General features: G+C 48.7%; 1 protein-coding gene across 6 annotated transcripts in view; it reads left to right on the forward strand.

Annotated features, from left to right (window-relative positions):
* Positions 1 to 26,946, forward strand: part of KIRREL3 (kirre like nephrin family adhesion molecule 3) — a 356,544-nt gene that overhangs the window by 220,282 nt on the left and 109,316 nt on the right. For all 6 annotated transcript variants that reach the window (XR_012635205.1, XM_074927247.1, XM_074927248.1 and 3 more), the window contains 2 exons: positions 24,224 to 24,373; positions 26,569 to 26,718. Coding sequence is in view for 5 of the 6 variants with exons in the window: in XM_074927247.1 (XP_074783348.1) it covers positions 24,224 to 24,373; positions 26,569 to 26,718 (300 nt within the window). In the remaining variant the exon portion in view is untranslated. The remainder of the gene's footprint in view (positions 1 to 24,223; positions 24,374 to 26,568; positions 26,719 to 26,946) is intronic.

Here is a 26,946-nt window from a genome sequence, read left to right on the forward strand (position 1 = left end):
ACTAAGCAAAACCTATTTATGCTCAGCAGATTTGGCATCCTTGCTTCTGGTAGCTTCATTGCTTGGCTTCTCTTTCTGGAGCAAACCCTGGTGCAGCACCGTCTCTGATGGAAACTGGAGGAGACAAGGATTAAAGGTTCTGGAGCGCTGCAAGATGGGAGGGTCCTGAGGGTGTGTCAGGGAGCATTTGGCTGCTGTGAGGTTGGGGAGTGCAAACTTGCTCCGAAGGTGGATTTAATCCTTTTCCGGGGCTATGCTTGGAACTGATTTGGACGAAGGGTGCGATTGCTTGGCCCGCTGCGCTCCCTTTTGCCTGTGGGGGATGGTGTTTAGCCACAGCCCTTGCAGGAAGCCTTGTCTTCACGGGAGTAAAAGGTGCATTAGCTTCCTTGGGGTAAAACTCTTCTGGAGGCAAGTTTATGGCTGAAATATCAGCTAGAAGATCAAAGGTTCCTTCAGGTTCCCAGGAGCCCTGATACTGAGCTGATAACATGGGGAAAGTACTTCACAAGACTTCACCTCGTGCTTGTTAATTACCACGTGCTTTTTAAAATTGATTAGAGTACGTTTTTAAGGGGAAGGGGATGCCCCTTGGGAGAAGAGATGGCAGAGTCTCGTCCGAGTGCTGTGAGAAGGTGCACTCTCTCTCACAATACCTTCCTGTCCCTCAAGCCTCTTGGAGAGGCTGCCTGTGGCTGTGCTCAGACGGATGCTCGTGGGGTGTCCAAGGGCCGGCAGGACCACGGGCACACCTGGACATCTTGCCGATCCCAAAGGATCATTCACAGAAGCTCCTGTCCCCGGGTGGATTCAAAGCCTGCCTCTGCCTACGAAGTGAGCCCCCTTTTCAGGCTGAACGTGGCTTTGTGTGGAGAGAACAAAGAAACATGAAAAGCCAAGAGTAAAGCTTTTGTGTGGGAAAGAGAACAAAGCGTGCCTGCCTGATGCTGTGCAGCCAGCGAGTTGCTGGCCCCCGCAGGCTGCAGGACCATTACGTTTAAAGGTACAATCTGCCAAAAAACAATGTCAGGGGATTTCCATGGCTACAAAGACCGCCTAGGACCTGTGTTTTCACTAGAGGCGGTTCCGGATGACAGTTGCAGGCCTCCAACCTCCTGGGTTTTTGGTGGATTTCAGTGCAGATCCACACTGTATGGCTTGTGAGCCAAGTGGGATTTCAGATGTCTGGTCATCTACAGAGGTACAGCGAAGGTATTTCCTGCCCGAAATGCCTGAGACAGACTCTTTGGGCCAGTTACCTTGCAGGGATAAGGAGAGAGACAGCTTCCCTTTTATAGTTTTGCCAAGTGAGAACTTTTCCTCTTTTTATTGCACGATGGTGCTAATGAATAGCCCTATTAGTAATTACAGGGTAGCTGAAGGAACTGAAAGCAGAGGTAGGTAGTGGGGCAATGGGATAATTATGAGGTGTGGGGTCTCCATCATAGTGGAAATGGGTAATTACAGGGATCATTAGAACCTTGCTGTCACTTAACAGAGACATCTACAAAATGCGCTCATAGGTAGAGAAGCGCAAGAGGACTTACACGGAGGACGGAGGCCTTGTCAGTGTGGGGGAATCACTTCAGGGTGGGAAAGCGTTTCTCTTGGCTATCCCCATGAAGAAGATCTAGGCTGGGCACTTGCAGACCAGCATGGCAACCTCTCCCAGCAGGGTAAAATAAATGTTGTGGCTTACAGATGCTCTGTGGCCATGCCCAGCAAGGGTCTTTGGTAGCATTATGTTGTTTGTTTACTAGCTGGCAAGGGATGGATGTCCCTTAACACAACGGATTGCAGATGCAGGCTCTTCTGGCTGAGCTGGCCTCCAGAAATAAGTGTCCAAGAACTTGCCTCTGTCCGTGTTAGTTAACCAATACCAGTTCCTCATATATATCAACCCACATCACGAAAAAACAGGTCTGGGTGAGGTGTTGGTGTGTCTCCCAGCTGTAAGCCCAGGCTGTTACTGGCAGCACTGGTGATGTGCAAGGCAAAAATGATTTGGATTCTCTCCTTGCAGCTGGCGTTGGGATTGCCTCTCACTCTGTTGCTGCTGTGGAGCCCATGCCAGGAAAGGTGCTGGATTTGGGCACCATTTGGGGGGGCATAGGGGCTGGGGAATGGGGAGACGCGACTCCAGCGTGGCTGCTAGATGCTTATCCCATTGCTGTGATTGACAGTTGCCTTGTCTGTGTGCTGGGATCGCTGTTTGGCGTGCGGCTGGGAGTTGTAGGGTGAAATTAAGCTGCTGACAGTTGTAGACAGAGGGAGAGAGAGGTAGAGCTGTCTGTAATGACGGCCTTGCAATAAAGACTCTTTAGAGTTAATCCTCCACCATCTGTCTTCATTCTGCTAATAACCCACTCAATCAGATGCTGCCGACTGTTTGTTAACATTCAGAAACAGATACATAATCAGGAGGAGCATGCTGTTTGCTCACCAGGGGCTGAATTTCATTTTGGGAACAACTCTCCCCTGGCGACGGCGACGGTCCGGTGGGAGCCACAGCTTGTGGACTGGGTGTCCCACGGCACGTGCCGGGCGGTGCCGGTGATGCTGAGGCTGGCGGTGAGCTGAGTTACCCTGCTTACCCCGGGGCTTGTGCTGCCCTGGCTCAACGGGATTTTGGAGTAGGAGATGGTATCTGTGAGCTGGGTCACCTTCGTCCTCCAAGAACAAGGATCTCGAACTAACCTGAAAATTGGGACTTGTTTTTCTATTCCCTCTTCCCCTTCACATTCAGTTCTCTTCCCTCACCAAGGGCTACTCTGTAAAATCTCTCCCTGCTCACCTATCGTGCTTGGTCCCTGCCTGTCAGTAGCTGCAGGTCCCAAGCTGGGCTTGCTCTGATCTCCTCTGTGGTGGTCAAAGGCAGATGTCAATCCTGCTATTTTTCTTCTTTCCTGCCTTTGACTTTTTGCCAGTTCTAACTCGAGTCATTAGCAAGCGTCACTGCAGCAATTATGGCACTTTCTGGCTGCCATTCATAAAGCTACTAACGGGAACGATTAAGCTCTGAGAGGTGTCAGCCTTTTCCTTCACCACCTGTTCGCGCCAGCCGTCGGCTGATGGAAGGTGCCTACAGCCACCTCCCCGTGCGCAGGGTAGCGGGGCAGGGCAGCTCCCTTCCCTCCTCTCACCTCCCCTCCTGCGCACTTTGCTGGCTCTTGTTTCCTCACGTAAAGTGGGCAGGAGGCATCTCTGCAGGACGGACCCAGCGCTCGGCTTTGTCTTGGGGGGGGGGGGGGGGGGAAGGGTGGGCTTCATCCTTGTGTCCAAGATCGGGTGGTGAAAGTAGGAATGGCTGGGAAAAGGGTCAGGAGAAGGTCTCGGTGCAGCATCCTTCGCCTGGACCAGCTAATGGTTAATGATCTGTGCGCAAGGAAGGCCAAACTCCCCCTCTGCAGCTCTCTGCTTGGCTTCTAGCCCTGCTTTCTCCTTCGCTCACATCCACGCCGTCGGTTAGGACAGGCATGAGGCTAAAATCTGCACCTTAATCTGCAGTCTCCTTGGTATCAGCCGCTGTAGATGCAAACACAGGTTGGTGTGCCAGGAGAGGGGCTTGTGCCGGAGTTATCTCTGGCAGCAGCCACCCTCCATTTGCGTCGTGGCTGGAAGCAGAACCTGGTCTCTGTAGTTTTTCTGCATTCAAGGTGTCTCCATCCACTCTGCACAGCACAGCGATACCAGCAGCCATTGCTGCAGAGCTGCAGCTCCACATAGCAACGAGCGCTGCTCTGGGTTTAATTGGGAGAGGGTGTTGCTTAGCAAATCATATTTGCTGGGTAATGACTGTAGAAATCTGCTCAGATAAGGGCTGTCCGAATCTGAGGCAGGAGATTGTTCTCTAAAGGCCATGTGGCTATTGAGGGGCTGTTGGTCAGCGTAAGACAAACCTTGAGTTTTGGGAGTATAGATGGTGAGAACCTTCGTTTTGTGGTCTGAGCTGTGAATCTCACCATGACTCTTTTGTTCAGGTTTGGGTTCTTGTTTAAAGGCGCTGGGACTAACGCAAAGCTCTGCTGTCTCTTGTTGGGGAAAGATGGAGTTCCCAAAAGGGACCTCAATGTACCTCAAATGCAGACGACTGACCCGCCGCCCAGGGTTGGCCCACAGGGGCAGTGACAGAGGTGGCCTGAGCTGAAGGAGAGCCACCAGCCTGCTCTCTTTGCGATGCTTGCTGCATCTGTGCAGCCCTCACGGGCTGCAGGTAGTAGGGATGATCAGATCAGCCCCTGCCTGCCTGGCAGAGCCGGGCAGCTGCCTGCTTCTGGCTTGTGTTATCAGCTGTGGCTTTGGGCTCATCAGCTGCAAGCAGTGTAGCGCTGGATGGGGGGGTTTTGTCTTCAACTTGAGTGTATCTCTAGTCTGCAGATAGGTTTCAGTTCTGCTAGACGTGGGGAAAGAATTGTGTATGCATATGAAAGCTGTTTTTATGGCTTATAATTATCTCGTACCCATCCTTAGAATAATTATAGCTCCTCCATTATTAATAATTGGAATTCCAGTCCTTGTCATAGATCACAAAATGGAGAGGAAGCTCAACCCAGGGTTTGCATAATGTACCTTGGTCTAAATTGAATAATTGGTAAAATGGTGAAAATCGTTATTTTTTCCCCCATTTCTTGGTGCTGGAATTAGTGAGATATTAGTGCAATTAGCCAGTGCTTCCATTTGAGGCTGCAATCATTTGGTTTGTAATTTAGAATAAATGTAAAAGCCCACTTGTGCTTCTGAAAGGATTATTTGTCCTGTTTAAAAGTATCTAATGGGGTGGCTGTCATCTAAGCAAGATACATTTGACCCATTTCAATTTGTTTCCCTTTTAATCTACTATCTGTTTTCCTGAATCTTTTTTTAATAAAAACATAAAGAAGTGGGCGAGAGAGACCAAAGAGGGAGAGAATAGAAGCGTTATAGATCTGGAGTTTATCATAAGGCAAAATAACTTGAAATCAAGGCTGCTAAACTGCAGAAAGCAATAAAAGAAAACACTATTTGGAGATCGTTTAAAGGGCCGAGCAACTTGTCAATGAAAGGTTGCTCTGTTCGACGGCTTCTTAATAGCTTCTCAAAGGGAATCTGCAGCTCTTGCAAGAACGAAGGCTGCGGGTGCTTTTGCAGCAGCTCTCTGCTGCGGGAGGGAGCGTTTAGGTGAGCAGGGTGCTGGGGTGCTGTGGCAGCAGTGCCAAGGCGGGTAAAATCCAACACCAGGAAGGACAGAACGCAGAGGAGGAAAGGAGACGGAAACTTGAAACTGGGTTTAAGCTTTCAAACATGTCCTAAATCCTGAAGTCTTGGATATCCTGGTAGGCACAGAGGCTGGATACATCGCTCTGCTTTGGGCTGCAGACAGATCTGTGCCCAGTTCCGTCCTACCCTGCTTCAGCCACCCCACCGTGCCCTCCCGCTTCTTCAGCGGAGAACAGAGGGACTGCCTTTCCCTCCCAAGGGCTCAGCAGCCTTTCTACAGCAGTCTGATTCAAGGCTCTTCTCTCTGTCAGGCCCCGTCTTACTGCCTGGAGAGAAACCAGCTGAGACTGTGGGGTGGAGTCCCTGCTGTTTTGGGGAAACTGGCTTGTTCAGAGAAGCTGGCTGTGTCTCTGCTCCAAATGTCTCGCTGCTTGAACACCCCTTCTGCTGCCTGCCGTAGTTCAAAGCGGGTTCAGTGAATGATTCCTGCCAGGAAAACGTCCTATTAGAGTGTGGGACTGAGACACAGTGACGTATTCGTGCCACCCATTAGCAGCCCAGCAAGCAGTTGCTGCCTCGGAATTGCTTGGATTTATGGGGACACTTAATCTGGATCTTTCAAGTGACTTTTTTACATCTGCAGCAGCACCAGCTGCACATGAATCTTCCTCGGTCTCAAGGATAAACTGGATCCAGCCCCTCTTATCCCTGTAAAAAGTGACCTTTCTCCTCTACCAGATGCCAACAGCCTCTGTGCTGCTGGGTGCAGCCTGTGCTGCTGCAGAAGCTCAACTTCACCCAGTTCTCAGGCCTGACAGTGGAAAGGGTCTGTCCTTTGGGACCAGACCTGTAACATGGTATTTGGTTTAGCTCAAGCAGCATTGGCTCTGCTCAGGCTGCTTCTGCACACAGTGGAGCTCAGCAGCCCATAAACAACTTGAGCCTCTTCTCGAGCATCCCAGTATCTTCTTAGTTTGCCCTCTGAGGCGTTGCATCAGCCTGCAACCTGGGAATGAGATTGCTGCAAAGCTTTGCTCAAAGAGACCAGGATCCATGGCACAAAATCTACTGGGCCCTGCTACAGCAGTGGGTCGGTTCTTAGCTGATCTCCAGAGCTTCCCGCGGGATGTGCTGCGAACTCCGCGTTCCCGACTGCTGTCAGCACCAATAAAGGTGCCGTCTCCTCCCGGCAGCTCTTTCAGGGAAGCTCGTCTGGCCCTGAGCACTGTCACTTGTGTCTCCCTGTAAAGACACAATCACAGTTGATTAGGGAAGGCATCTCCCGTATAAGCTGCATTGAGCTTTTTGTTCTTTATCTGACACACGTGTTTGAGAAGGAAGAGGCGAGTGGATGGAGCAAGCTCCGGAGAAGTTGTTAAAGATGCATTGTTATCAGCAGAGGTCTCATTGATATTTCTGTGACGCTTGGTGTGTCTGTTAGCTAAACAAGGCAGGGACATAAGTGAAACCTGAGGAAAAACCAGTAAACAAGCTGTCTTTTTGTTTAGTGTCAAGGGGAGACTTTGCCTGGGTTGGGTCAGCGGGAAAACTGGGTAAAACACAGGACCCTTCTGCTGTGAGCCAAGTCCTTGCGGGTGAGTGTCACACACATTTATCAGGATGCTGCTGAGGGAAGGATCCTGCATGCTCTGCCATTCAGGCAGGGTAGGAAACACCTCCCCAGCTTACTACCACTCTCTGCTCCTTTGGAGAGGGGGAGCAGAGTTTCATCCTTGGTGCTCCAGTAGCCTGCAGAGGTTGCAGTGCGGCTGAGCAATTCTGCTGGTCATAAATCTGATACAAAGCTTGTGAGTTTTATGGTAGCGGTGTTGTTGTAGCAGTTAATGGTCTAAGGGTATAATTTTATCTATTGATTTGAGTAGCGGTCCCCTGTGGAAAGCTATTGCTGCGTGGTCTTAAATAAATGAATACAATACTTCCTCGCTCCTGGAGTACTGGCATAAGATAATTCAGAAGCTGCTTCCCCTGCTGTTCAGCCTGCGGGAGCGTATGGGAGAACCTGGGATCACGTGGAATCTGCGTGCCGTCCCTTAGCAGGGACTGGAGGGCCTGCTAAAGACCCTTCAGGAATCTTAGGCATTCATAAACGTGGATCAGTATTTAGAGTTTAGACATTTAGAAAGTCTTGACTACTTGAATTCCATTGCCCTTGCACTCCCCGTTAGGACCTTAATGGCAGCTGAAATGGGATGTGCACCGAAGGAACAAGCTGTTGGGGAAGCTTGTCCGGTAAAATGCACCTGCAGAAGGGTGGAGATCAGGTTATATACCTCACCTTACCCAGCTGGCCGTCTTCTGGTATTGCTGGCTCTCTTGGGTTTGGGCTGGTTTATTTTTAAAGTGTATCAGGAGGCAGTGGAAACATGAATTAAAGTTGGTGCAAGAAGGCTTCTCTCTGAAGACGGTGACTCTGGCTTTCTCATCTCCGCGCTGCCTCCAGGCTACCCTGAGTTTACCTTCAAGTGTGTGTATCTGTTGATAATTTTCCCCTCTCTGCAGAGCTGTTGCTGCAGCCCAGGGGTCTGTTATTTAGCTTTCCTCCCTCTGTGAGGACCCTGCCAGGGAGGTTGCTGGCAGGCAGTATTTCATTAGCAGTACAGGTCACAGTGCTGACATGGTGTCCACCAGACCAGAACCTGGACATGCATGTCTGGCTGGGCCATTAAGTCAGGTTCTGATGATGCCATAAATCCTGCTGGCATGGACATGATGGCATGATTATGTGGAAACTTCCAGCTTCTCAAAGTATTTGGAAGTCATTGCTTCCAAGAAAATGATCCAGACCTTGATTCAGGAAGGGGGCAGGAGGGTGACGGGTCCCTACCCAAGGCTGGAGAAAGGAGGAGCATCTCTTCTGCCATTTTTGGGGTGATCCTGGGGCACAGCCACCGCAACGCAGTGCTGATTTTTACAGAGCACTGCAGGCCTACCCTCTGCTGCAAGGAAAGACACGGTGTTCCTGCCTGCTCCTGGTCTCTGACCTGCCCCTCCCCGAGGCACCTTTCTGCCGGTGGAGCCGGAGTTGGAGCTTCACGGACCAGAGCAGTGAAGCCGTACCAAGTTACCATCGCTTAGAATATCAATTAAACCCTTGTAAATCCCACCCCGAGACACACACTCTCAACTGATAAACAGCCAGGCTTGCCATTAAGACAGCTCTCAAGCCAGCAGAAGTAAATCTACTGTGCGACTGTGAGCAGAACCTTGGCACGGCTTGAGCGCTTCCAACTAAAGCCAGGCTGTGGGGTGGGAGCGGACTAAGATTGTTGTGCTGATGAAACCCTTCTGGTGTTACAGGCAGAAGAGAGCCTGGGGCTTTGCTATGCTGTGAAGAGGCTTAAATAAATAATTTTGAAGCTCCATTCCCCACTGGTTTCCCTGTGTGTCATTAGGTCACATAACGTCATCTCTCTCTGCAGTCCCAGCCTGTAACACGAAGGCCCTTACGGGAGTAGAGCAAGACAGCTGTATTTCACAGCTATAATGACAAATCAGAAGAAATTGTGTGTTTCAGGGCAACAAAATTAACCCATTCCCATTTCTCAGTGAAGTGGGACTTTGCTGGATTTGACTGAAAGATACTGCAAACCACCCAGCAAAATATCTTGCTTTGTTTGGGCTGACTTTTTTAAAACCCTTCTAAAAATCTATTCTCGTTGTAAGAAAATGGTGAAATATTGTTGTAAAGTATCAAGCTGAATGCTGCAAGTCCTGTTCTTCTTCTCTGCAAGTTATTTGCTGTATCTGGCCAAACCCTGCCATCTGTATTCACTAAATAAAACTGAAGTCCATTAGCAGCCTTCAGGTTGAGGTTGATGAAGACAGAAGGAACAGGCATGGTCAAAAACCTGAAGGATAGGTAGGGAGCATGTGTGAGGGGGAGTGTGAGTGAAATTCCCCTTGGCCAGGCAGCCGATGCGACGGTTATTTAGTACCCAGGGCTGCTACTGTGATCCTTCACAAAAGCAGTGAGCTCAAACCACAAACCTTAAGGGTGCAGCAGCAGTCTCGGGGCCTGTATATACATATGCTTTTATGCCCAGTATTTGCTCTCATAGGTATTTACTCAATCTATAAATGTATTAATGGGGCTAATCTTAAAACACATCCAGAGATGTAACTTGAGATGGATTTTTTTTTTTTCTTTAACAAAGATGAAGGTTTTATATAGATGGGGGAAAGAGAAGGGAAGTGAAATGTTCAGTGACTAATGATCCTCATCAATATTCATGAGAGACGGTATGCATTTTGAGATTTAAAATAAAGGAAGGAAGAAAGAAAGAAAGGAATTGACTTCTTTAGAAGCTAAATGAAATATTTAGGTTGACCTGGAGATAAGTATGCCAGGTCTTTGTTGCCATCAGCTTAGACCAGCATTCAATCGAGGAGCTTTCAAAGAGAAGCAGGGGGAGCTGAGCTGGCGGTGGAGGTTTCTGGAGATGGCGTGGCAGGGAGCTGCGAGGGTGTTGGCTCCTGTAGCAGCTGAGGGTGAAATCCGTGTTGTGCTAGGTGCTGTACAAACAGGGAGGGAAGCAATCCCTGCCCTGGGAACCGGCACCCTCAGCCAGGTGAAGAGGGGCTGTGGAATAGGAGCGAGGGGGCTTGTCTGCAGCCAGCCAGCGGCGGGGCTGGGATCAGGCTTGGGCTGTCCCGGGGCGTGAGTCCTAGTCTGTGCTGTCACCAGAAGAGCTCCTGTCTCTGCCAGTCCCTGCTGCAAGGCTGCTCCCTCTGGGAAGGGGCAGTCCTGGAGGGGTGGAGGATGCAGCAGACATTGATGGAAGCAAGGGTGCTGCAGGACTGAGCTGCCTGGCAAGAACTGGCCCTTGCACGAACAGATGGTTCTATCTGTGAATGTCTGTTGATAATGAGGAAGCTGTTTTATTTTTGTGCAAAAGATCTCTTCATCCATTTTACTGTTCCTACCTGAGTGTTTCCCTTCTTCCTTTCCTACCTCTATGTCCCTCCCTGCCCCTGTCTTTGCTACGGTAGAAAATCATCCCAGGTGTATCTAACTTCAAGGGAAAGTTTTAACCCCCCCAAATACTTGAAAATAGATGGGGGAGCTCCGAGATGGGATCTCGGACAAGCTCTCATGGCGAGATCCTTCCCCATTTCAGCCTTTTGTCAGCTGGGGTAGGGAGGAGAAGGAAAGTCTCTGCAAAGAAAGTACATGAAACACCATTTTGTCAGAATGATGTTGCTCTAGATGTGGTACTGGAGGACAGAAAGAATGCCAGGATTTTCATAACCAGATTTAATTGCTGAAAGAGCATATCAGGCCTGGAAGAAAGGCTTCCCCCAAACCTTCTGCATTTCTCCTCTTCTAAACTTTTTTCCTTTCTTCTTCTGCAAGTTGCCCTTGTCTCCTTCTGCTTCCAAGGCTGCTCCTTTTCATTTCTGTGCCATCCCTTCCCTCCTCCGAGTGACAGCTGTCCCACCCCTGCCAAGGTCGTTTGCCCTTGAGACCATCTTTGATCTGTGCCCTGATAGAAGGGCCGAGTATTGACTTTGGCTTCGGCTTCATTAAGAGGCAGCCTCATTTGTCAACTTGTTTGTTTCGATAGCTGCTTGAGAGACGGCGAGGCACGCAACCCCTCCTCGCCGAGCCGCGGCATTATTCCAGCATTAACTCCCTTTTCAAGGGTTTGCAGGCAAGGTCGTTGTAGGTGGACCTGCACATTTCTCTCCTTCTCATTAATCGATGTCACGGAGGTTTTAAGCAAGGTTAGATCCAGTGAGTTAGTGGACGGGGACTTCTGCTGAGGCTCTGGGTGCTGCGTGTAGCTGTGTGTAGGTGCATTAATCTGCAGCTGGAAGCACAGGGGTCCAGTCTGCTCGTAGGGAGCTCGGAGACAGGGTCTTGGACAAGCTCTCGTGGCGAGATCCCCGCAGGAGGTTCCCTGGGACTGGCTGCATAAGGATTCCAAGTAATGAAGATTAATTTCGTTTGTCGGTTGTCATCAGGTAACATGTCTGCCCATAATAGGTTCTGGTTTTAATCCAGATGAGGTCAGATGAGGTTAATCAAATAAGTTACCCAAGCTTTTTTTTTTTCTTTCCTGTTGGTCGGTGAATAATGCATTGACAGGCGATTGCTTGTAGTGTTTGACCTCTCTAGGAATTATCTCCCTGTGCTGCGCATCCCCAGGGTGACTGTCCATGGCAGGGCTGGGACCTCACTGGAGGGTACAGAGATGGCCAAGTGACAGATGGTCTCCATCTGCTGCACCTCAGAGAGTTTGGTGAAAATAATCTTGTCTTAAAGTCAGGTGAAATGACTGAACCTCTAGACATTAGCATTCCCAGGGTTGTTTAGGGATTTGGAGTGGGTTGGCACAACAGCCTTGTGTTCATGGCAGTGCAGGAGGAGCACCCCTGCCTTAGCTTAGGTTTGGACCGAAAGGAAGAAGCTGCACTGCTGGGGACAGATGGCTGCAGCACAAGGCATTGCCAGACCTGTCTGACCTTGTGCAGGAGAAGCAGGTGAAGACAAAAAGCCAAAATTCACTGAACTGACAGCTGGCGTCCAGCTTCCTGGTGACCTTAAATTCTCACTGCCCTGGTGGGGAGGGAGCTAGCAATGTTATTTCTTTACTCCAGAGAAATGCAGTAGCACGTACTGAGCCTGTGATGGCCGGGAGGTGTGGAAGCACCAACCCAACCATACAGTTACATGAAGCAGCTCAAAAACCAGAGGTGCTGAGGCTGGATTGGGCTTCAGGGGTTAAAGCTGCTGTTGGTGCTGGCTGCCCTGTGTACTCTGCACTCCTGACAGCAAGGAGGGAGCTTAGGGAAAGATGTTCCTGGCTATTGCCATGGGCATTTTGCTTCAGCAGATCCCGAGGTAATAAGGCATCACTAATTGTGCAGCTCCGCGGGGGCTGTGATGTGACTGGCACCAGAGCGTTGAGTGTGGCGCTGGACCTTGCAGCCCCGGGGAGGGTGGAGCAGAGCCCGGGAGAATGCTGACTGTGGTGGCAGGAATGGCCCAGGGATTAGAGAGCAGGTTGTAAGAGGAGAGACTGGAGGAGGTAAATTTATATAGTCTGGAGGAGGCTCAAGGGGAGACACGACCAGAGTCTATAAATACACACAGCGATAGAAACCAAGGGAGGAAATGATTCAGAAGAAGGGAGGACAAGGAGCAGTGCCGGAAGCGAAAGCAAGAAAAGTTTATGCTGGGCCTTGCGTGGAGGGAGAACAGCCTTCAGCATCAGGCATCTGCCTGAGATGGGGCACGACCGCTGCCAAGCCAGCCCGCTGCCGCTCTGCACTCCCCATCTGACGCCTCCCAAAGCCAGTTTCTCTCTCCTCAGCTCTGCTTCATTTTACAGCAGCCCCACCTCATTCCTTCCCTGCCAGCCGTTTCACAGGGGTATCTTGCACTGAGTCGCCCCAGCATGCCTTAGAAGGTTTAATAAAACAGATTGAGATGCATTTGGGCTTATGGCTTGACAACTAGTTCCCCTTGGACAGGAACATTTGCCTGTGCTGGGTGACAGTGCTTTGAGCCCGTAGCCTCAGGCGCTGTGGCTCATTGCTAGTCATCTCTCCAATGAATAATACACAGGCCTGAATATCTGCCTGCATACATCTTCCTTTCCTATAGGGTAATTTAATGTTATCTTTGGGCCTCCTGCTCCTGAGATGAAGAGATTACTTCAAACCTGCAGCCCACAACCGCAGCCATTGGTTTCAAACGTCATTAAGTTTCATTATAACAAATAAACACTGCAATGACATTTATAAGTTACCAGAGAGCACAGAAACACAAATATGAAGCAGATAAACTACATTTGATCCAAATAATTACTGCAGGCAATATCGAGCTTAGGCTGAGCTGGCAGCCGCGTGCCGAGTAATTTATAGGAGTCCGTAAGGCACTGTGTTGCACATTGCTTCTTAAAAATTATGATGATGGTTATGTGTCTCTCTATAAAGCCTTAAACAGGTTATGTTCCTGCCTCGCTGAAGGCAGGAAGCTTTTCCTCAAGTCAGAAACAGAGGTGGCACAGGCTAAATGTGCAGTTGCTTCTAGTTTGGGGACTTTGCTATACCCATTCCTCAGGATTTTAGCATAAGAAGGGACCTGCATTTGGGGTTTGCTCTGCTCAAAGCTGCAAAAGGGATTTTTTATTTATTTATTTATTTATTTATTCCCCTTGGGGGTTTCTATCCCCAGCTGTGGGCCCACAAGGTTTCAGGAGGGGGGGAATCCTTGGAGAGAGAGATCCCCTATAAGAGAGTGTAATACTGTAATAAAATTCCTTTCATTTTGACTCCCAGCTTTACACTACCTGCTCTTAACCCTAGGCAAGGCACCCTCTACCAGCAAATCAGATGGAAAAGCATCTCCCCCAGCTGCCCCCCCAAAAACCTGGATGAAGAGGGGCTTTGTTGCTGTGCTGGGTGTGTGAACTCTCCCTGTGTAGGGCTGGGGGTTTGCCTGCTCCGGTGTGAGAGCACATCATCTCCTAAGTGAGCCCCATGGAGCTTGTCACGGGATGGAAAGCTTCCTATGTCCTGCAGGCATGGAGGCTCGACCCAGGAGGGGGTTCACAAACAGCTGGGTTTATTGATGAGCATCTCTCATTACCTGCTAATTAACTCAGCAGGCTGGAATGTGCTAATCTTCTCTTGGACTGGGGTTTTGCACAGGCAAGTCATTGACTCTGCAGTGGGGACCATTGAGAAGGAGCTAGTAGCAAAACAAACAGCAAAGTCTTGTGTTTAAATACATTTGAGGCCCCTTCTGACACCGTCCCTTCTCCAGCAATAAAGCAGAGGACTCACTGGCTCTACTGGCAGCAGTAAGGCACAGCCACATCCCCGTGGCTTCCCCAAGGGTGCACATGGGCTGATAAAGCAGTTGCAGGGCTATAAATATTGACCGAGTTCGCATTTCCTCTTAGTTTTCCTGGTTCTTGGATTTATTTGGGAAAACCTGGTGAAAAAGCAGGAGCCAGTTGTTGCAGACAATGGTGCAGGTCACTGGCCTCCTCAGTGATGGCTAAATACACTTTCTAGACATTTCCTTGGGACTGTGGATACTGTAGCAGCATTGGTTTTCAGGGGAGAGGAACTTGCATTATACCTTCATGTATAGATAGAAAAGTACATGAGTTTTTAAGCACCTTCCTTAGGTAACAAGGATGGGCATGTGTGTGAAATGGTTCCTGCTCAACCAGTGATCTGCTCCCTGTCTGTTCATCTTAGCATCTCTTACCTCCTCCTGTCTTTTCCCTGCCGCTTTCTTTTTGTGTATTGCATGTGCTTAACTTTAGGCTGTTCTTCAGAATAATTTCTTTTAACTCTAAATATGAATCTTGCATGTAAAAAGCAAAAAAAAATAAAAGAAAAGTGAACATATTTACAATAATTTCCACTTGGAAAAATCCAAACAAACAGTAATTATAGCAGAAACCTGCTAATTCTCATTCCACTTCATCTTCAGAGTTGATAATTCACGCAACACAACCTGAAGCAATCTCGACCTGCTTCCCAGCTCGACTCAACAGCAGGGAGCTGGAGCGAGTCCTCAGCGCAGCGAGATCTCGGTGCATCTGTAATATCACAGAGCTGATCTGGCCGGGAGCTCCCCCAGAAGCAACACGGTTGATGTTTCATGCACACGGTGGCCTCTCAGCGTGTCAGGGCAACAGTAAGATTTGTTCATCCATTCTCCTACCTGGATGTGCAGTTTGGTGCCCCACTGAGGCGTTTCTCACTCGGGGAAGGTGTCTGTTGGAGGGCATCTTGCGTGGTGGCAATTCAAGTATCTGCAAAGTTAGAAATGAAGTCCTCTGGAGAGCCTTGTTTAACTGCTCTTTGTGTGGATTCTCCAGTCTGTACGGTGGGCATGATGTCTCACCAAGCAGTAGTGAGACTACTTAAATTCAAAATTATTTTGAGATGGAGCAGAATCTTTCAGTATATCTGCATTTTCTGTTCTGAAATGAATCTCCATTTTGATTTCTCTCTGTAACTCAAAGCATACGATAACAGATTTTGAAAAACGAGGCTGGAAGTGAAACATGACGTGACCCAAGGCAAGCTCTTTGGTCTAATTTTCCACCCTGTAGACTGCACAACTTCCAGTTGCCACTCTTCCTGGGAGCAGAGCCAGAACTTTGAAATCTCCAAATCATTTGTGAAATGGATTATTCATCCTTCTCATTTTCCTACGGACGAGTGTCCTGTGTGCCCTGTAACTCAAAGATGAGCTAAGATTTATAAGACTATATTTCAAAAGAGCAGCCCCGATCTGGGAACGAAGGGTGTGTTGATGCATCCAGACTGAATGTAATCCAGGGCTGTGGGGGATCACCAGAGAGATTTCAGACAGTCACAAGGGATAAAATCCTTAAGGATTCTATCTGGGAGACTTTGGGGGGGGCAGAGTGCTGCCCACTAGTTTGAGCATCGGCTCTTATTTTAGAAGGAAATGTTCCTTGTCCTCTTTTGTGGATTAAACTGGGTGGTTTTAGGTCCCAGGAGTATCTGTGCAAGACTCCTGCAGCTGAGGACCTGCTGACCCCTTTCCTAGTTCTGTTTGTCAGCTACAAATAGTTAGCAGGGAAAAACATCTGTAGTTGCCACGCAGAAAGCTGGCTTGGCTGGAGTTACCGAAGCATCCCCTCTCTCTCGCGAGCCCGTCAGTCTGGCCGCTGTGGAGCCGTGCCAGGAGAGCTCCGCCTTGACAGACAACCAAATGGTAATTTATTATTCTGCGACAGGTTCCTCAGGAGCGCTGATAACAAAATATTTCTTAAGAGTCATTGGCAATTTTCAGGGGGAGCTGGGCCTTCCAGGTGGATCAATGTGAGGAAATCTCTTCCCCTCTGCTCACGCGAGCAAAGCATCTCCTGTCTCGAGTGAGGGATGCTGCTCAGCGCCGTGCCCAGGGTTTCCAGTGCCTTTGAAATAGTTTGTGGTGCTGCTGCCCTCCCTTTCTAGCAAGAACAGGCATCATCCCCGTGCCCCAGGCAGCCTTGGCAGGAGTCTCGGAGCCCGATCACCTGCGGTGGTCCAGGCTTTGGGCCGAGGCCCTGGCCCTTGCCCAGGGTGCAGGGAGGTGCACACACCCCTTCTATCTGCCGTTAGCTTTGGTAACACACCAAGCTTTGCCTCCTGCTGACCCTTCCATTTTGCTGCTGCTCCCCTGCAAAGTCTCACCTGCTGCTCTGCCATGGGAGCAGACCCTCATGTGGCAGCTCCTGTGGCAAAGCACCACCTAGCTCAGTTTGCTGCTTCTATCTCCAACCTAGGAAAAGTCCTATGAGCCCCGAAGCTCATCTGTTGGCTGTTTTTTTTCCAGCTCTGTCACCTTGTCTAATAAAAGATAACGCTACTTCCTATGAGTTCAGCTTTATCTGGGCAGCAGGTGCACACGAGGTTGTTAAAGCAGAACGGCCAGGAGCCATTTGTTGAGTCTGAATATTCAGTGCAGCCCAGTCCGTAAGGTCACTCAAACGCTGCTTTTTGGGGACAGCTTATTTTTATTTTTGATTCCTTGATGCAGTACATTAGTTTGTTTTCTATCAGTGCAGCTACTGAGAACAGGCATTTAATCTTACAAGAGGTAATTCTCAAAGCTGGTGCTGGGAGGAGGTTGCTAATAAATATCCCACGGTAAGTATACTCTTACACCTTTCCCAATTGGTAGCTAATAACAGAGCAGACGATGACATTTAAGCCCTTTCTGCATGGCTGATCAAACTACTCACAGTGACTTTGAAAGCAGTGCTGGGATTTCGTGTGGGTATCAAAGCAAGTGGAATACTCGATAGTTCAGATCTCTTGCCTGTGTGACTAATAGACAAAAAGATTTCGAAAAGGTCTAATATCTTATTCAAAATTTCCCTGTCTCCCCTTTGAAGCTACTTAGTGGACACAGTAGGATGCTGATGTTTCTTCTCTAAGCAGCATTAGGAAAATATCTGACATCACTGTGGGATGAGCTCAGGCGTACGCACAGGCTTGCTTGGAGCCCGTGCATGGCTGGGAGGCAGAGGGTTATGCAGAGGCCAAGCTTACACCCAGCTCTGGCTGTGGGTGCTGCCTTTCTTGGGGTGGTCCCTGTGCCCAGGATCATTTTGGCTTTGGTTTCACTTAAACGCAGCCCGCTTCTTCCCCTCAGTAGCTGTGCAGCTGGCTGGAGTTGATAGGGACTGCCAGGCTTGGCTTGTTGGGGTGCTTCAAGGGGAAGGTGGCTCCCATCTCCCTGGTGTTTGTCATGAGCAAGGTACAAGCTCAGCTCCCTGCTTCGCGCTAGGAGGGCGGACGCATCCGAGGCCGGGTCACACAGCTACCTGGTCAGTGAGAAGTAGGCTGCCGCTTGCCTTTCCATACAGCTGATTCATTCCTTGACTGAAGGGTGTTGTGCTTTTTTTACTTTCAAATTGAATAATTCAGCAGCATCAAGCATACAGAAGCCACGTGAGCTGGACTTACGTAGTCAATCTAAAAAAGGCCAACCTGACATTTTTGTTCAAACAGATATTTTTTTTCCCCCAAGGAAACAAAATAAAATGATAGAAAGCTTATGCAAGGGACAAACTCAAGCTATCTTTGGGTTTTTCTTTCATGAAGCTGAAAGGAAGTGCATAGTGCAGCTCTGGCCATCACCACCCAGTGACCCTCCCCTGGGGATGCTGCTCTGTGGGGTGCAATTCATCTGCTCCTGTCTTGCGTCTCCAAAGTGCAAGAAAAGCTTGTCCTTGCCTGGGGAAATCCTTGCTGTGCCCCTGGGGACACTTGGGTGTCCCTTTCCTTTCTACCTCATGGGCACTGTGCTCAGCCAGAGCTGGCACACAACCTCAGGGTCGGTCTGGGTGGCATCTCTCACCGGGGAGGTAATTGGGAGGGAGGCACGTAATGAGAAGCTGTGCCGCCCGCATGGCTCTTCCCTGCTCTCCGTCTTTGCACTGTGCTTCCCCATGACTGACAATTCCAGAGAGCTTTGTAAATAATGTAACACTTTTGTCTGCTTGCTTTTCCTAGTCATCTAAAAATCAATGCGGGCGTGTGTTTTCAAATACGATGGGCTTTATGCAGGGAGCTCGTTGTCCTTGGCTCGGAGAAGAGGACCCATTTGAATGAGCGCTGAGAACCAGCCCATTTGTCACGGGATCAATAGCAGAAGCTGCACAGGGTGGTGTGGAAACAAGCCCTGGTCTGTCGGGAAAGTGTGGGCACACAGCCATCCCTGCCCTCCCTTCCCGGCCCTTTCCATGGTCAAGAGATGGCTCCATCTCCAGGTGTCGCCTAATGAGAAACCAAGCTGGGCTGGGCTCAGCTGGGCTGAAACCAAGCCTGAGCTGCGCTGAGTTGCCATGAGTCCCCATCCCTGGATGTGTTCAAGGGTCGTTTAGATGAGATGTTGGGGGATGTGGTAGGGGAGAACTTTGCAGGATAGGGCTCATGGCTGGACTCGATGATGCCAAGGGTCTTTTCCAACCTGAGTGATTCTGTGATTTCACAGCAGGGCTCTTGGTGGTGCGACCTGTTGGTCTGAAGAGGGGCCCTTCTAGGGTGGTGTGTATGCTGAGGTTATCATGCAGCAGCCCCTTGATCATGTTCTACCCCATGTCATGCCGGCTCCGAGTCAAGGGAAGGATTAGCTCTCTGCATTGAGGGACATGGAAAATGTCCCACCGCTCTTAATCACTAGGTCTTTCATTTCTGAACAGTAATATTTTTACGAGGAGCTTCATAGTCCTTCTTCGCCACTTCTATCCTCTCCTCGACAAAAAGAACTAATTCTTTTCAGAACACAATGGAGATTCAAAGCTCCACTTACATAAAAGGAGCCACAGTGTCTCCATTTCTAATGAGTCATTGTTCCCTCTGTAAGTCCCTTGCTTCTTACTACAATACTCGCTTCTCTTGGGTAATGAAAATTTAACTATCTGCTGTTCCCGGTTGCCTCTTCTCTTCTTGCAGCAAGTTGTCTGCAGGCAGGCTAGTTTTTACACAGGAGGATGCAAGCTGAAATAATTCAGACAAGAACTCGTGCAAACACATTTCAGTCTTCAGAGAGCTTAGAAAGCCCCGTTGTCAATTCAGGCTTCGGCGATGGAAGGACCGTCAAGGTCCTGCTGCATCGAAGACACCCTGTGTGACCTTGGCAACACTGGCATGTAGGTGCCCTCCCTCCGTTTTCGGGGTTGTAAAATGGGGTTTTTGGTCCTCACCATGCATGGGTGTTGGGACTTCTCTGAAAAGGGATGCTACAGCATTGGTGGCGTGATTTCCCTTGGAAGTCACAAACATAGCAGAGTCTCAGCCTTTGTTTGAAAGAACAAGGCAACATTACAGAGAAACACTGAAAAACCGGAGCCACAGGTGCAAAATCCATTAAGGAAATAAAAAGAGTGCTAAAGTGGTTCTCTCTTTCTTCCTCTTTTTTTTTTTTTCTCAAGCTTTTATGACATGCTTGTGACTTCACAAGGACCGTGCCTGTGATTTTTGAAAGCAGGGTTAGCGTTATTGCCTGCTCGCTGTTCACGGTGGATCCTTTTTTCTCCCATTTTGTTCCTGCCGTTTGTTTTAGAGAGACTTCCTCCAGGACGACAGGAAATCGCAGGGCCAGAAAACAGGTCACGCAGTCGCCTGGCAGTGTAAATAGCTCCTCAGGGAACGAAGCAAAGCCAGCAACCAGGAGAAGATGAGGCTCTGAGATCAAGAGCCTCTCGCGCCTTCTCTGACACCAACGCCCCCATCTACAATAGCAGGTCGACCCGCGGCTGACAACCTGCATTCAGCATAAGGGCAGCTTGAGAGTGCAGCTAGGACTTTGCCATCGCGCTGGAACGGGGCCAAGAGGCATGGTTAGCATCTCATTTGCATAGCCATTTGCTTTTTAAAATCAACAGTGAATTCAGAGTCCTCATATTTGCTTCTGCTTGGTGCGTCTCCTCTCTGCTGGGTGAAGCGCAGAAGATGCTCACATGGATGCTCCTGGGGGGACGGAGTCGGTGCTGAGCGGCTCCCAGGGACGCTTGCGGGAAGCCAGTCATCAATTGGGTTGTTTCTTTGAAAGTATGCCAAGTCTTGACGCTTGAAAAAAAAGAAAAACAGGGTGTGGAAGTATAGAAGAACTACACTTGGGGAGGGGACGGGACTTGTACACGGTTCTGCATCTCCCTGCTGTTCGTGATTGCTGCCACAGTTCAGAGGAATGTTTCCCAAAACCAGACTGTGGGTTCCCTTCCCGGGGCTGTGGGAGGTGGCAGCTGGCTGATGGCTGCAGTGACTACCTTGCCTGGACTCTTGGTTGGGCTCAGTGCGGGCTGAACTCCGATCTCTGCAAGGATTTGAATTTGGGAAGGCAGGTTATAGTTAAAACTGGATTTTCGGGGGGTTAATACCCTGTTTAATGGATGGGGAGAGAAAACTGGTTGATCGACAATATCTTGTGTGATCATTGAAGTGCTTGTTTTGTTTTGTCCTTGGAGTCAAACCACCCTGCTTTGAAACCAAAGCACCATTTTGTAATGCTGTTGTAAACGTTCATGAGAAAAGTAGCCAATTGATGTATTTCAGCCTATTTTCTTGTAGCTGAAACCACTCAACCTGCATTTGTAAATCACTCTCTCCCAATCTCCCTATTTTCAGTTATTTTCTGTCAAGTATCTTATCTCCCTTAAAACTTTTCTGCAAATTACTTGTTACTTTGACATTAAGACGTAAGACAGCTGAAAGCTGTAACGTGGACGAGCCTCTGATCTTCCAAACCCAGTTAAACCCAGTAATCAGACTTTAAGCTGATTTGAAAGCTAGTTGAGCTCTGCCTTCAGTACTTTTTTTTTTTTCTTTTTGCTTCTTTTTTATCTGTGATTTAAGAAAAGATGATCCTACCATGGAGCAGGGACTGGGCCAGGTAATGCTCTTAAGGTCCTTACCCCTGTCTCTCCTCTCCTCTGACTGAGTCTGAGCTGTTTGTAGCTGAGGTGGAGCCTTGGACAAAAAAAAAAAACTTGTCTCAAGTGACAATTTTTCACACTGAACAAACAGAGGAAAGGAAAAGACAGGAGACATATGCCATGTTTCTGCTCTGATTTTCCGTGGCCATCAACTGCTCCCTAAAACAAATCAAGAAAAAAACCAAACCAAAACAAAACAAAAAACCTAAAAAAGGGCTTCATTTCCAACAGCAATTACCAAATGAAGCCTCTGCGTAATGGACATTTTCAGAGGGCATGGACACCACTTTGTGCTTCTGCTTTCTCATTACGACTCTTGCAGCTCCCAGCTGACAACCTGATAATTCTCGCCGATAAAACAATCTTTTTGGGTTATTGCCGTGTTCCAGCGCTGTCCCAGCTTGCCTTGAGAATTGTCAAGATTATGGAGTGAGCCGTGAAAACATAGTTAGCGGGTGGAAAAAATATATATAAAATAAAATTTAAAAAAAAAAAAAGAAACCCAAGCAAAATGCTCACTTTTTTCTGCTTCCTTTCCTAATTGTCTTTCTCATCATTTCCCTTGTATCCTAGTAGCACTTGTCCCTTATGAGTCCAAATAAAATACAGAGCTGACTAATATTCCCTTTGAAACAAAATTTCTGAATCTTAATTCATCATTGCAAGGGTTTCTGCTGGTATTAGGGGCCACAGGGGCTTCCAGCGAGTCTCTCCTGGCAGAAACAGCTGGAATCTCCTGGAATAAACGTGTTCTGTTTGCACTCAGCGCTGCACCCAGAGCCATCGCCGTGGTCTTGTGGAGCACCTGGGATGAAAATCAGATTTCCTCACAAGTACGTGGGTGCTGGGAGAGTCAGGACCTCTGAAATACTGTGAGAATACTGTGCTCAAGGTGCGCCTGGGTGCTGCAGGGAGATCTGTAAAAATTTCAGCAGGACTTTTTACCGTGATGTATGTAAATGAGTCGAAATCTAGAAAAGGATAGCTCTGCTCTTCCTCGTGCATCTTTAGCTGGATAAGTGCAAATTTAGGTTAAGCTATAATAAATTAAATTGAAATATAAGTGTTCACATGGGGGCATACATTGGTTTAACTGCACAGGTTAGAAAATGATTGAGCTTTGTAGCTTTGCCCTGTAGGCAAGGCCCAACAACTCATTCGGAAAGAAGTTTAGTTGCGAGAACTTGTGTCACACTTAACCTTGGTTTAGGATTAATCATCAGTCAATGATTAAATTGAGTTAATGTAAATTAGGATTGAATTGATTTAGGGTGGTTCACATGGAAACTGTCCTGGTTTAACAAATTGATTTTAAAGAGAAACTTTTTCTTCAGCCTGGTACAATTCTGTGTATTGAGCTGACATTCAGCTTAGGGGTGTAGGCTTTTAATTCTGTACCTGTCGCAGGGCGATAATTCACACACAGCAAGACTCCTGATCTTTAAATCCCTCAGGTAATATAGCCAGGCACAATCCAGTCGTTCTGCCTTTCTCCCAACTTCTCTCTTTTTCAGATCTCTCCTATATCCAGAGTAAGAGCAAGACTTCACAGTGCTGGCAAAGCGATAGCGCTATTGAGATGCTCTACAAATAACTAGCACAAAGGACTGTGCTCACAAGGTGTCCAGATATCAGCAGATCAGCCTGAACTGGGACAAGAGGGAATGGCCTCAAGCTGCCCAGGGCAGGGTCAGGCTGGCTCTGAGGAAGGATTTCTGTGCAGAAGGGGCTGTTGGGCGTTGGAATGGGCTGCCCAGGGCAGGGGGGGAGTCCCCATCCCTGGGGGGGTTGAAGAGTCGGGCTGAGCCAGCGCTGAGGGATCTGGTGGAGTTGGGAACGGTCAGGGTGAGGGTCATGGTTGGGCTGGAGGAGCTTCAAGGGCTTTTCCAACCGGGGTGATTCTGTGACCTTCCAGCATTAGACTGTGGCACTAAACATGTGCTCACTTGTAGCACAACGAACCATCTCTCTCAGATACCCCAGAGGTATATTTGGTTTAGGGGTGCATTTGTTCTTGCTTTTCTATTTTCCTTACAAGCTCAGGTCTGAGAGAAGGGAGCAAACTGGCACCACTGAACCTCAGGGACATTCCAGATTCTCACCGTGCCTGATTGCAAACCAGAGCACACAGTTTGGAAAGGGGGGAAAAAAAAAAAAAAGAAAGATTTAACCCTTTGCAAGTTTTTCAATCATAGCAAAGCCAAAGAATGATGATTTATTTCAAAGAGTGAAATTAAGACCTAATTCCAGCTCTTGGCAAACTCTGATGTGAAAGGGGTTATACTGCATCAGAATACTTTCTGTTGAAAATGAGAAGTTTCATCTCACACCTGAGGTGTGAGACATCTCAGCATGGCAGGAGATGACCCGAGGGCTTTGAATTGTTATCATTCAGGGTGGGGAAGGGTGAGGAGAAGATGAATCACCTCCCTTTGTCCTTGGTCCCCATGTGTCAAGCAAGGTGGTAGGTGTCATTCTTAAGAGCTTGGCTTATTAGAGTTGCGTGGCTTGTGAGTTTGATGATGAAATTTGGACAAAAGGCAGTGAGGAACCAGGGCTGTTGCTTCCTTTCATCCTCAGATGTGAAGCTCCCAGCAAATACCAGTAGGTTACATGCTGGGAGAAAAGAGAAGAACAGCAGTCAGTTGGTTTCCTGCGTGTTTTCTAGCAGGTTCTTACCTTTGCGTCCTAATTTCAGAGGTGGGAGTGAGACTCAGAAGCAGAGGACCCGAATCCTCTTGTATTAGGTGTAATACAATATATTATTGTTTCCTGAGAGCCTGCTGCTTTTCCATCCATTGATCGTGATGGCTAAAACACTAGCAACGCAATTTAGAATAAAATAGGTAGAGGTAGGCCTGCACCTCTTTGCTGTATCATTTTTTTCCCCAGGGAGGAAAAACGTTGCAAATTTTTCTCTTGAGTGTATGAGGGGGCTGCAAAAAGCTGCAGAATTCAGCCTCAGGTTTGTGCCGTGGCAGGAACAGTTTGGGCTGTTGCATCCCAAGGCGCTGCATCACGCGGAGAACTGCCTGAGGACTGACAGCCTCCTCTTCCTCTTTTCTTATTCCCCTCTCCAGGTCAAGCATCCTCCTTCACGCAGCAGCCCCAGGACCAGGTGGTGATCGCTGGGCAGCCCGTGACGCTGCTCTGCGCCATCCCCGAGTATAATGGCATCGTGCTGTGGATTAAAGACGGGCTCGCCCTCGGCGTCGGACGGGATCTCTCAAGTAAGTCGTGCTACTGCCCAACTCAACCCAGGAAACCGGGAGCTCTCCCTGCCCAACAGTGCAGGTCCAGCCACAATATTAATTTTTGAGAATATTTTCATTTCAACTACAACCCCTTCCAGCCAGCTCAAACGTAAGCATTGAAACTTGGAATAAACAACACCTTTTTTTCACTCTGACTTGAAACAAAACAGTTTGTTTCCCACAGGTGTGACCTGACCCTTTGGAAAGCCTTGCTTTTGTTTCAGCTGACTTCTGGAAACAAATGTCATGTTTCCAAGATGCAGGCTGAAATGTTTTGTAAATGTTGAAAGTGCCTGTTTTGACATTCTCAAAAAAAACCCTAAACAAAGCAAAATAAAACAGAAAACCAAAAAACCCAGAAAGTCTCTGTTTGTTTTGGATAAATGTGTTTATTGAGATCCAGCGGAGTCCACAAGTACTTGTGGCTCCCTTAAGCTGTACTTTTGGCAAATTATAGTTCAGTAATAAAATTCCTCAGACTTCTCATTACTTAATCCCCTGCATGTATTGTGACTGAGGGTTTATTGCAACTGGTGAAGAATCTGGAACAATATTGAAGGTACACAGTTTTATTCTATATATTTTGCTGGAAAATACTGATTTTTTTTAGTGAAACATTTCAAAAGCACCGAACTCTTCCAGGAGCTGCAGCCTTGTCCCCCCGAGCACAGCAGAGGTTGCACACGTGGGACGAGGCCACTGCTCGACTTGTGCAGAGCACAGGAGGCCTGAGGGGTTTTTTCTCCAAGTCAAGCAGCAGCGTTCAGAAACCAGGGGAGGATTCTTGTTTCTTGGTCTCCAGAGACCCTGCTCTTCTCTAAAGTGCAATGCCTACTTTTTCTTTTCCTCTTTTGTTTTTAATACATGTAATTTCTCATTTATCAGGCTCACCTGAGTGAGCAGTCCCCTACTCAGCTGTTTCTCAAACTTCTGTGCCACAACTCTTACATATATTAGAGAGCTGAGCTTTCCATACAAGATCCTGCAACACGAGCGGGTAACAACAGCTCCACTGAAGTATGTAGCTTATGCGAATGACTTCCACAATTAACGGAGCTGGGGCTGCTTTAAGCAAGAGGAACTGCCAGCTCGCATGATACGAGCTCAGCCAGTCATCTAATTAGCTAACTACAAACAAACCCATCATTTGTATTTCTTGCGGTTCAGGAGAGCAAATCCTGCTGTTGATAGCTTGCGAAACAACAAAAACACAAGAGTGTGCCAGGCTGCCTCTGTTACACAGTGCATTAATCACCAGCACGGGGAGGGATGGGCTGATGGCAGCCTTCCTTCTGTGGTGCTTCAGATGTCTCAAAAGAGAGGGCAGGCTGAGCAGGGCTGTCGGTACCCCTGCAGATCCCAGCCCAACCCTTGCGCAGACCTTAGAGGGGAGGTGTTCCAGGATTTCACCACAAGCATCTGCACTTAAGGAGTTAAGGAAATCCTGTGACCAGTCTTGGAGGAGCCAGAGGTGCTGGAGTTCCTAATGGAAGGGCTCATCCCTCCTAGGGATTTCACAGAATCCCAGAATCATCTGGGTTGGAAAAGCCCTTGAAGCTCCTCCAGCCCAACCATGACCCTCACCCTGACCGTTCCCAACTCCCCCAGATCCCTCAGCGCTGGCTCAGCCCGACTCTTCAACCCCTCCAGGGATCCCGGGGACTCCCCCCCTGCCCTGGGCAGCCCATTCCAACGCCCAACAGCCCCTTCTGCACAGAAATCCTTCCTCAGAGCCAGCCTGACCCTGCCCTGGGCAGCTTGAGGCCATTCCCTCGGGGCCTGGCGCTGGGGCCTTGGCTCCAGAGACTCATCCCCCCTCTCTGCCCCCTCCTGGCAGGGAGTTGCAGAGGGCCAGGAGGTCTCCGCTCAGCCTCCTCTTCTCCAGACTGAACCCCCCCAGTTCAGTCTTGGCCACCTGGGCATACTGCTAATGCCAATACTAATTTCAGCTAATGCTTCTTCATCAGCACCTCATTTTTGAACTCTTAGGGCAAAACCTGCAGTCTCCTCCCCGAATTCAGAAGGCCTCTCTCTGCCAGGGAGAGGAAGAAGCTGCCTGGCTCCTGGGCGTTTGCCAAGGGGTGGCTAGGGCTCTGAATCCAGGCTCTATATTCATCCTCCTCAGGCTCATGGTTCTAGCTGCCTCCTGACTCGTGGTTTGCATTCTGCAGGTTATCCACGTTATCTGGTCGTAGGAGACCATCTGTCTGGAGAGCATCACTTGAAAATCCTGAGAGCTGATCTCCAAGATGACGCCGTCTATGAATGTCAGGCCATTCAAGCAGCCATCCGATCCAGACCTGCCCGGTTGACTGTTCTCGGTAAGTCCTGTCTCCCCATCATACTGGACGTTATTTGCTGCTTTTCTTTTTGTCCTCACGGTTGCACTGGGCGGCTTTTTGACAAAATGTTTTGTTGCTAAATCAAGAGGACTGGCAATTAATCCATCGTGAGAGTGACGGAGGGTGCATCTTGATCCTGAGAACGGTAGCAAAGGAAGCTGTTTAGGGAGTACAGCAATTCTGGGATGAGTAACACGGGCGCAGAAT

Source organism: Athene noctua, chromosome 26, assembly GCF_965140245.1.
Source record: "Athene noctua chromosome 26, bAthNoc1.hap1.1, whole genome shotgun sequence".
In the NCBI taxonomy this organism is placed as follows: Eukaryota; Metazoa; Chordata; class Aves; order Strigiformes; family Strigidae; genus Athene; species Athene noctua.